The sequence below is a fragment of the Anser brachyrhynchus genome (assembly GCF_964034855.1).
Source record: "Anser brachyrhynchus genome assembly, chromosome: 1".
NCBI classification, from domain to species: domain Eukaryota; kingdom Metazoa; phylum Chordata; class Aves; order Anseriformes; family Anatidae; genus Anser; species Anser brachyrhynchus.
In genome coordinates this window covers 201,104,096-201,115,712 of record NC_137694.1, presented here as the reverse complement: position 1 = coordinate 201,115,712, position 11,617 = coordinate 201,104,096, and the positions used below count along the sequence as shown (strand labels likewise).

The window sequence follows — 11,617 nt, the reverse complement described above, 5'->3', positions numbered from 1 at the left end:
AAATAGCACTGGATGCAGGCATAGCAGTGACTTGCAAGAAAATTGCTTTGACAGGAAGATAATGTAGAAATTTAATAAATACATATGAAAGATACATATACATATATATATATAAAAGCATATGTAAATTAAACTCTGAGAACCAGAGAATATCCCAAGTTGGAAGGGACCCACAAGGATCATCAAGTCAACTCCTGTCTCCACACAGCACCACCCAAAAATCAGACCCTATGTCTGAGAGCACTGTCCAAACACTTCGTGAACTCTGACAGGCTCGGTGCTGTGACCACTGCCCTGGGGAGCCTGTCCCAGTGCCCGACCACCCTCTGGGTACAGAACCTTTCCCTAACACCCAGCCTGACCCTCCCCTGTCCCAGCCCCATGCCGTTCCCTCGGGTCCTGTCGCTGTCCCCAGAGAGCAGAGCTCAGCGCCTGCCCCTCCGCTCCCCTCGTGAGGGAGCTGCAGGCCGCCATGAGGCCTCCCCTCAGCCTGCTCTGCTCTGGGATGAACAAACCAAGGGACCTCAGCTGCTCCTCATACATGCCCCCCTTTAGACCCTTCACCATCTTTGTAGCCCTCTTTTGGACACTCTCTAATGGTTTTATGTCTTTCTCATATTGTGGCACCCAAAACTACACACGGTGCTTGAGGTGAGCTTGCACCAGTGCAGAGCAGAGCAGGACAGTTCCTTCCCTTGACCAGCTAGCAACACCGTGCTTGATGCACCCCAGAATATGGTTGGTCCTCCTGGCTGCCAGGGCACAACGTTGACTCATTTTCAACTTGCCATTGTCCAGGATCTCCAGATCCCTTTCTGTGGGGCTGTTCTCCAACCTCTTGTCCCCCAGTCTGTACATACAACCAGTGTTGCCCCATGCGAGGTGCATAATCTGGCAGTTGCTCTTGTTCAGCTTCATGATATTGGTGATTGTCCAGCTTTCTAGTTTTTCAAGATCTCTCCACAAGGCCTCTTTACCCTTGGCAGAGTCAACAGCTCCTCCTAATTTAGTGTTGTCTGCAAACTTACTTTGTAAACCTTCAAGACCTACGTCCAAGTCATTTATGAAAACATTAAAAAGAACTGGACCTAAAATGGAGCCCTGAGGAGCTGCACCAGTGACAGCTGCACCAAGCTGACAGCTTGATGTGACCCCATTTACCATAACCCTTTCAGCCTGACCCATTAGCCAATTGTTCACCCATCATACTTTGTATCTGTCTAGCTGTATGCTGGACATTTTGTCCAGAAGGATACTTTGAGAAATAGTACTGAAAGCTTTACTGAAATCCAAAAAGATTACATCAACTGGCTTCCTTGGTCAACTAGGTGAGTGGCCTTGTCATAAAAGCAAATTAAGTTCTTTAAAAAAGGACTTTCCCCTAGTGAATCCATGTTGGCTTAAACTTTCATCCAAGCCAACAGTAGTTCAGCAATAACAATAGAAATATGGAACTTTGAAAAGAAGAGAATTCAAGCTAAAAATTAATAAAGTAAGGGATTGCTAATTGACAGTTGAAGCATTGTGCTGGGAAATCACGAAAGTATCTGTGGACTCATGGGACTCAGGAGTGCAAGTGCTCGTCGTATGCAATAACCCTGCAGTGATAGCATATGCACCACCTGCTCTGAGAGAAGCTTGGGACAGCAAAGAGCTGACAAGTGAGAGAGAAAAGCAAGTATCTGAATCTGATCCAACTATCCATGCAAATATTTTGAGAAGTCTGAGAGAAGTTATAGAGATGAAAGTAAAGTAGTGCCTGTGTTGTAAAACCTAATGCATACACAGGAAAACCCACATACCGGGTACCCTTTCAAGTGTGGTTTGTAAGACTGATGAGATGAAGGAGGTCAAGCTCTTCCTTGGCAGACTTATTCCCTACATACAGCTGCATTATATTTAATCACTTCACTGACAATAAGTCTGCTGAGGCCAGGCTGATGTCCTCCAGAGCCTGCCCAGTTATGGGAACGGGCTGATCCTCACCCTCATGAACCAAGAGAGTTGCTCCACTAATTTGCATTAACATGAACTCATTAACAGCAATAGTGTCATGGGCTTTGAAGAAGATGGTGTAGCACAAACAGTGCTAAGAGACTACCTAATCCTCACAACAAGTTTATTAACCGTGATGAAGTTTGAAAAGCAGAGAACTGCCCTTGGCTTCCCAGAACTCTGGTTTCTCAGGTATGGCAGTTGGAAACAACAACAAAAACAGTTCTGTTCTGCAAAACAAATATATTAGATACGAAAGTGGTAAAAGGATCAATAAACTCTGAACATTCCAATGTGTTTTTATGCCAACATTCAGTGGAAAAGATACTTTTAAAATATGTTTTATTTGAACTTTGAGGTGCTTGCAGTACCATTTTGGAAAGCTGCTAGAATGCAGAACAATCAATTTTCCCTAAGCATCTGTGCAGCAAGCATTAAAAAAGGCAAATATATATAGGGGTGCTCCCAAAATAACACTTTGTTTCTGTGTGCATGTGCTATAACAGAGCTGAAAGGAGTTAATTGGCTTCAGTAATTTGAATTCATGCCCTCATAAACGGATTAATCAAACCAGGAGTTAAAGATTGTGCTTGCCCTCCTTGCTGAGCACAAGAACAGGTATGTGTGCAGTACCTTGACACTACCCCTGTGTGAGCATTAGAGGAGATTCACTATTGGCATCTGTCCTGGAAAAAATGGGCCGTGCCATGTGTGGGCAAAAGATCCTATGCTTGAATACTCGTATTGATACTTCTTAAATTCTGTTCAACAATTCTACACTACTTTGTCTATATGCATCAAGCTCATTGCAAGATTAGGGCCTCAAACTGGAGAGAGAGGAAAATTATTAAATGATTTTATTCCTTAACTTCCCTCCAATGTACTACGTTTAGTAAATATTAATTTTCATCTTAATAAATAAATCTTGAAAAAGGAAATCTGCATTCTTGGATTCACTTCATGTTTTACACTTGTGAAGCAGCGGTTTTGTCTCACATATCTGAGACATACAAAATAATCCAAAATATGAGTTGATGGCTGTAATGTGCATTTCTTAGAAATTGCTTGTTCTCCACATCTTAGAGGAGAATAATGGAATTTAGTGTTCTTGATAACTAGTCATCTAGGGCCAATGTTTTAAAGAAATAAACAGACACAATTATTGTAAGTGCTTATAAAACTTAACCAAAAACTCAGGCTAAAGTTCTGACTAGTCCTGAACTAAAGTTCTGGACTTTCAGAAGTGGGAGTGTTGCTGAAAGTCAGCTTCTAGAAATACACATCATTAACAGCTAGACCCAAGAGATAATTTGAGCATATGTCTGCTTTTGCTTATCCTTTAGGGAAACTGGGATTCAAATTCTTCCTCACTGCAGGGAGTCTGAAATCCATCTTTCCAGTCTCTCTGCTGGTGTGAAGGGAGCTTCAGAATATTCTAGGTGTCTTACTCATAAAACAGTTGTGGGGATTTTTTGGTGGATGACTCCCAGGGACATTTTTACACAGTTTCTGTCTAAATTGTGTTTATTCAGGCAAGTCGGTAATAGGTTGAATGATTCTGGATGCCTAACTGAACACACCTTTGAAATGCCTTGTATTATAATGGGGAGCATAAGTATATTTGCAAAGTGAGAACTGCAAATTTGTGACTGACAATTGGAGAGCACATGAAAGCTTATACTTCTGATTTTGTTTCCAACCAGTAATTTCAATTTTAGTTAGAAAGTTCAGAACTTTCACATTGATCTCTTCCATACCTAATTATCCAAAACTCAATACTTAAGCAAGGTTAATACTTCAGTGAAGGCCAAGTACATACCCAAGTATGATAAGGGTTTGTCCTATTTTTTTTTTTTATTTTTAAAAAAAGGCTTTTTCTTTGCAGTTTTCAGAAGTGAACTAGAATTTCAGTGGAAACTCCTGGCTGCCTTTCTCCAGTTAGGAATTATCTCATTTACTAAAGCGCTTCTGAAAAGATGCAGAAATGTACATGAAGATGCTAAGTGTGCTTTCATGAACAACCTTGGAGTGGAAGTGAGATTATTAAGGAGTGCCCCTGTGACTTTGAAGTGAGATTTATTATCAATGAACCTTCACCTCTTGAGCATGTCTGACAGTCCCATGTCAATTGCTTGCCTTTCCTTGGATAACTTCAAAATAAAAACAAAGGTAAATTTTGAATTAAAGCAGCTATTTCTTCTAGTGATGTAATATGGTGATATCCAGGAAAAGAGTAAGTTACCAGAGGATTATTATTGTTGTCTTTATTGATACAGAAGATTTAATTTACAGAACATTAGGTGAACCCACCCTCTTCCTCGCCCGATATTTGAAGATGAACAGTTACAGACAAGAAAATGATCCAGTTACTTATAGCGCAGCTAATGATTACATTAAAATGGTTAACAATATCATGCTGTAAAATATAAGTGCATGTTCAGTATATAAATACAATAGCTTTCTGTTCCTTGTCAAGAACATAAGCCAATCACATTCTTCAGTTTAATTTACCTTGTGCTAAAGTACATTTCCTTATTAAATATATATTAATGTAAACCATACCCATTAAATCTGGAGTTTCACCCCTTGCATCTTACCTTGAACTTTATATTACAGTACTTTAAAAGCTGATTGAACACTCTTATTATTCAGAAGAGGTTTCTGTCAGATTTCCCATCTTTTAAATCTTTGGCAATGTTTCACAGGAACACTCTTATTATTCAGACGTAGTAGTTCTTCTCTAGTTCTATTAGTGACATTTTAGTTGCATCCAGAGCAAGATATTCTGATTCCTCACTCTTTCTATTTGAAAGAGCAGGCCACACAAAGCCCTGCATGAGTGTTAAAGTAACGAAAATCCTACACTGTAGGAGAAAATCAACATTGTATAAAATATATTAATAAACATTTTAAAGATGCAAAAGATACACCATTAGATATGGCAACAGTGACCCACTGCATAAAAACACTACTTCATACCTGGTCAATCAATGGCAATACATCTGTCTGAAAATCTGCTCCTTGACAGGCTGCTCCCCAGTCAGACATGGTAGTAAGATCTGTAAGGCGTCCTGTTCGGGCCAGCTTATCCAAAGTTTGATGGCTCAGATTAGGTTCCTCAAACCTATCAAGCTTCTAAACAGGTGGCCTGAATTTCAAAAAACTGCTGCATTCACCTATGCTATAGGGACCCATCTCAGCAAATCTTCACGTCATTATTCCCTTGCACCTGTCAAAAATTACCACCAAACTCTGAGCTGGTCAACTTCTTCTGCACCCAGGCAGAAGGATTTTCTCAGAGGTGTTCACCAGGACACAATCACTGAAGAACAGATGATATGAATGGACTTGACAATCCTTTATTTTCCAAACACACGTGGGTAGACAGATGTAAATCGGGAAAAATAGCTTTAATTTAAATCCTATTGGTCCCATTAAAAATGTTCCATGTAGAAATATTTAGTATCAAGTGAAATACTTTGCACAGAAACACAGTCTATCAGTGTGTAGTGTATGGTTTAGGAACACAGCAGGTTTATTACCAAGCAGACTGAAACATTTATCTTCAATGTGTTTCAAAACAGCTTAAAGACTAAAAAGCCTTGAAGACAAAAAGCTGAAGTTACCTTTTGTCTCTCTGATAATTACCTGTGTTTGCTCCTCAGTGACACTTTCATACAACAGGTTAATACCGTAGCATTAAACCAGCTGAGACTCAGCCCTTCAAAGTGCCTGTGAAGTATTTAACTTCGTCCACGCTAAAATAAAAATAAGAACATTACTCAGAACTATTGCTTGAACAAGGACACGCAGTTCAAACTACATGCTGTAACAAATCCCTATCAGAAATGCCTTCAGTGGAGATGAAAGTGCTCATATACAGTCACCACATGGTAGATGACTGGAGAAATACTCTGAAGGGAAAATATAAATATAGATATATCTAGCTCTATATTATTTTAGCACTGTAATGCAAAATGGTAGATTACCAAAGGGTAAATTTCTGAGGAATATACAGAAAGCAACCAAAATATTATATATATTCTTATCTTCATTTGTATGAATATAATAAAGAGGTTTTGGCATACCATATGTCTTGGAGGAACATTATAATTAAATATATTCCTTAGAAAAAGGAATTTCTTCATAACAGAAAGGACTATGATAAATACAGTTCTATTATTTTACAAAACATAGAGTGTTTTTAGGAAACAAGACCAAAAATATAGCTTTGGCATTTGGAGTGAAAATCATCTTTGCAGTGTGAGCCAAAAAGTCAAATATGAGCCCTGAAAATCAGGATTCTGGCTGGGGACTCAGCACGCAGGCTTGCTGAACAGACCTCGTTTCTACCCAATTACCAACTTATCAACATGTTCTTTTTTCCTTCCAAAATGGACAAAAGAAGCAAAAATTAGCAAAGGGCATGTTAGATCCCATTTAAGGCAGAACATAAGCATGCAAAAATAATTGTTATATGCTTCAGTAGAAATATAGTTAGTCTACAGACTTAGCGATATGTACATAGCAATATGTAAAGGAAAAAATACCATTTTATACATTTGTACAGTTGAAATTAAGGATAAAGTAATAGTGTAAAAAATGGGTTAGGGCAGCAGTTACCAAAACGTACAAAAATAAACTACTTATATTATCTTTTGTGGTGTTGAATGTTTTTTGCTTCATTAAAGAAAGTAATATTGCTCTAATAAACAACATTTTGTAACATTTCTTTCAAAATCCAAAGGAGATAAATAATTACTTGCTAAAAAAATATCATTTTCACATGTATGCCCTATATCTCATGTAAGCTGTACCTCTCTACACAGTACCAGTAATCGAAAGCAAGTCCTGAGACAGCCCACACCTTCAGACAGCCTGCAGGCAGGTGGGGCACTCTAGGGAAAATAGGCTTCAAAGCAGACACCCTCTGTGCCCCCTTGCAACTTACAGTGCTGTGAATTATAAGTTTCTTCACAGATAACCCACAGCTTATATGTGTGAAAGTATGGCGTAAGCTCCATTCTAGAAAGTAGTGTTTCATCCTTTTCTTTCTCAAGCAGAAGTTGCCATCATGAAACCCGAAGCTGCTCGGGACAGCCCTACCCCCATGGCTCTGCAGAGCTCCATGGATGCCATTTCCCTGGAGCAAGGGTCTGGCCATGCTGAGCAGCTCATGGTACAGAAACAGATAGTAACAGATCAAGCAAGATGGCAAAACCACTCCTACCTGGCTCTCTTTTGCTCTAATAAAGGATCCAGTCTTTACCTCTAAGCCTTGCCCCTCTGTCAGTCTTGTACATTTTTCAGCTTAAATGTTCAGACTGTCAGCATGAAAAAGTGCCTTTATGCTTACTGTCATGTAACCCACCAACTAAAGCGGTCTGTTACGCTAGCCTGTACTAGGAGGGTTTGGTGCTTCCAGTTGCTTAAGAGCTCCCCTTGGAGCCAACATGAAAAGACTGAGCAAGAGTGACTGTCATTCTGCACAACGCACCGTGATTCCAGACAAACCAGCTCCCAGGGACCAGAGCTACACAACTGCAACCACCCAGAAGTTTTTCCAAGGCAAACATCAAAGTCCCCAGAATGGAAATAAAAAACACAGGTTTTCATTTCTAAAACCAGTGTCTCTGGTTCACTGGGGTGCATCCCACTAGAGACAGCCAAGAGAAGGTCTGTGCATCACTGAACTCCCACAGGAGCCCTTAAAACAGAGCTAGAGGGAAAACAGTAGTGCCTAGACTTTGTGTAGAGATATGATGGATGGACTGACTTCCACCTTTTCTGAGGAGGAAAGCATCTTGACTTCCTTAGGAAAATCCTTCCTCTGTTTTGCAAATAATCTAAGATCGTATTACCTTCCTGTATCATTGTATGTATTTTAAATCCTGACACCAATTCAGTTTTTCACTAGATGAGCACAGAAGATTGAGAGCAAAGGGGTTAATTCAGGTAGCAGATCTGAAGTAATGAGAGAAAGAACAAACAACAGAGTGAGAAAGGGCTGCATGCAATTTTTCAAGAATTCACTTAAAATCCACTGTAATTTGTCCCACGTGCAGGTCTGCCATCCATCTTGGATTCTCATTAAGGAACAAAATAGTTCATGGCGTCTGGTTGTTACTTTTAGCCAACCACCAAGTCTGTAGCATTTAAATCAGCAGAGATGCTCTCAGTTGTGTTAGTTAAAACCACGGATGCAGGGTAAATGATTTCTTCAACCGTCACATACGTCCCTGTTAAAAAGCCAACGACTCCAATGACAGCTATGAAAAGGTCTTTGAATATCGTCCACAAACTTAAGTTTTCCTTGTAGAAAGTGAGGATTTCAACCAGAGGTGGCAGAATCAGTGCCAGAGTGCTGCTGCTGACAGCTCCAACGAAAGAAATCACCAGGTCCAGGCGAGGGATCAGAACTGCTACAGCACCTAAAACACAAGAAGAGCAATATTGGCTGCACATTCAACATCCTCATGAAAAACAAAACTGTGACAAATACATAACTTATCATTCACTATTTATCCAGATACGAGTGGTATAGATTATACACACTGCATAGATGTATGTATTTATTTGTGAGTAAGGTACATTTTCATGCTCATGTGAGATACCCAGTTTTAATTTTTAATTTCTGTATGAGCTGACATAGCTCTAAGTTAAAGTTTTCTAGTACTTACATGGTAAATAAACTTGGCCCGCAAATTACAGAGAAATATGAAATTGTACAGAGACATTTTTTACTTTTTTATGGTTTTTTTTGTAAGCCAAAAGAATAAAGTTCAGGCAGAACAGTGGAAGGAGATGGTGAATGCTGCTCAGGAGATACTGATAAAAAATACATCACTATTAATAACACGAAATGACATACAGGTCTTCAAAATGGACACAAAACCTACTGGCCACTCGGCAGCCTCAAACATTTCCATCACTTATCTACAGACTTGTCTCCGGAAAACTCTTGGTCTATACAATTGCATTCAATGTAAGAAATGTCACTGTACTAGTTGGTTAGCTGAATGAGAACTTAGTTCTGCCAAGATACAAGTCTGAAAACAAGGCCCACAAAGCCTGGTGGCACGGCATGGCCAGCCTCACCTCCTGAAGCCAGACCCTTCTTGGAAACAGCCCATCCTTACAGGAGGAGCAGAACCACTTCTGGTTTTAACCCCTTTGGCTGGCAACCCTGGGCAAGACACCCTAGTATTAACTTAGATATGCCAGTGAGTCATGTAACATTTTCATTTCTCTGCTAGAAAATAGATTTCAAAGGCCAGCTGAGCACAGACCCCAGTATGATCAAGAGAAGGAAGCAATTGGAAAGAAAGGGAATGGGGAAAACTACTGTAAACACCAGAATACCAAAATTAGCATATAATATATTTTGGTTCTTCCGTACCTTCCTTTCTTAACTCTTAAGCCATACCAAAAACATGTTTGGCTTTAGAGCAACTCCTCCACTAACTAAATATTTTGGAAATAACATTTATGGTGATAAGCAAATGGCCCAAGCAGGAAGGAAATCCTCACATAACACGCAAGGATGAAAACTAGAAAGTGTGTATTGGCTTCATAATTTCTCAGGCTGAATTTTCCATTTGCAGAACATCTTTGCTGGGGGCCGATTGCCACTGACTGCCTCAAATTCTGACAAATCTGATTATGAAAGGCAACATAGCCAAATTATGTTATTGCTAATGCTCTCCATTGAGAATATCCAACTTGAGGAAATCTGCACTGGCAAATACGCTCGTGAAAACAGAAACACGGTTTAGCAAATGCTCGTACCGCAGTGCAGTAGCAAATATTTTGGCTCCCGATGTGGTACAACTCATCATCCCACCTATTTTGCTAAGAGCTCTTCCTTTGCTGTACCAAACTTCTCTGCACTTCCAATTTTGAAATGACCATGAGCCGAAGGAGTTCAGTCCTGTCTGGTGAAGATATAATCAAATTCACTTGCACAGCACAACAGCTACCTGCTGCTACCAGGTAGCTGCCACAAGGCATTGTGGCACAAGCCACCATTTGCTACACATTTTAATAAAAACCCTTGCTACAGAGATACCACATAAAAAAGAGGTATGGCTGAAGGTACAAGACCACAGAGGGATAAAGGATTCTCCAACCCATCCTATTTGAAAGAACTACATAATGCACAGATCTGGCAAGAAAACACTGTTAACTTGTTCTTGTTTGCCATGACTGTAGTTCATGAACTCTTTGTGATTCCACAGAGATATGAGAGACACAATGAGGCCAGAGGAAGCTTGGGTAGAGACGGAGGTATCCTTTGGGAACCCTTAAGAACACCATGACACTCAAAAATTGATGAGCCAAAATTTTTATCCCACTGTTATGATAGACCTACTCAATGACAAACAGTTTCTTCCACTGCATGAGTATGACACTAACAGACTGGAAACATCAAATGTTTACACATTATCTAGGACAAAGCTGAATAGAATGACAAAGGAATTACATCAAAGTTAACACAATACCCACCTCTATAACTTTTGTGGCCATAATTCTGCTCAGGCCATCACTCTGCTGCACCAATACTTGCACAGCAAAGCACAACAGGTAAGTAACTGAAAACTGCAGTTGAAGTACATTTGCAATGACTCTCAGCTAATGAATATGCTTAATGTGATCTTCTGAGGCATAGGGGAGGGCTACACATTTATTATCTTGCAAACTGGAGTTGCTGGTGTATTCATCAAGCATAGATTTTCAATTTTTGTAATAGACCTCTTTGACGTCTACATGTGTCCAGAATTCAGAAGGTACTGATTAATTTAGAGTTGTTTGCTTTGAAACATTCTGCTTTATTACAAATAATGAGAATATTTTTCATACTTTTTAACTGGAAAAAAAGACAAACTACAGTTTATAATTGCTTCAGATTATGGAAAGCAAAATGTTGTGTGTTGGTTTGGATCTTATCAAATGTTTGACTTATATGTATTTGTATGAATCTGGGTATTGCTGTGGGAGGAAGTTTGGAAACATGTTTCAAGGTCCTATGTATTCTCTAACAATCCAAGGGAAATGCAAGTCCTATTTATTATCTACCAAAGAATGTCCTCAACAGTTAAGAATGGGGCCAGTTTCTTCTCCCAGTTTCCAGGAGAAGTATACAAGGGGCATTTCGACAGGCACAGAGACTGATTTTCCCAGCCATACATAGGTTTCAAAATACCAAGTCAAGAAGAAATTCTGAACATTTATCAACAGTCATGAAACTTTCTGGTTTGGAAGCTCTGGGAATCCCAACTGAAAACAGAAGCCCTACAATATTAATGTCAGACTTGGGTTTTGGCCAACAGTTAAAATGTTGAATGAAAGACAGCTCTAATGAAAGAGCAAGAGCCATACGTACACAGCATCTCACAAAGATATAAAGGATTTTAACACATTACTTCTACTTTAAACTCTGCTGTCTAATCTCAAAAACTAGTATTAATAAATTCCCTAGCCTGTCTCAATCATGTAGTAACACATTTGTGTCAGCTGGGGCTTTGGGGGACCCAGGGGAAATATAGCAGAATGTTTCTATTTTCTTAAGGGACATATCAAGCCAGTGGAAAGATAGCATTAAGTTTATTCTGTTCATTTTAAA

At 39.5% G+C, this 11,617-nt stretch overlaps 1 protein-coding gene across 4 annotated transcripts in view; it reads right to left on the bottom strand.

Annotated features, from left to right (window-relative positions):
* Positions 1 to 4,244: 4,244 nt before the first annotated feature.
* The window catches only part of SLC36A4 (solute carrier family 36 member 4), an 86,569-nt gene continuing 79,196 nt past the window's right edge, over positions 4,245 to 11,617 (bottom strand). For all 4 annotated transcript variants that reach the window (XM_080599773.1, XM_080599774.1, XM_080599775.1 and 1 more), the window contains one exon: positions 4,245 to 8,426. In XM_080599773.1, the coding sequence (XP_080455899.1) occupies positions 8,125 to 8,426 (302 nt within the window). In that variant the 3' untranslated portion in view covers positions 4,245 to 8,124. The remainder of the gene's footprint in view (positions 8,427 to 11,617) is intronic.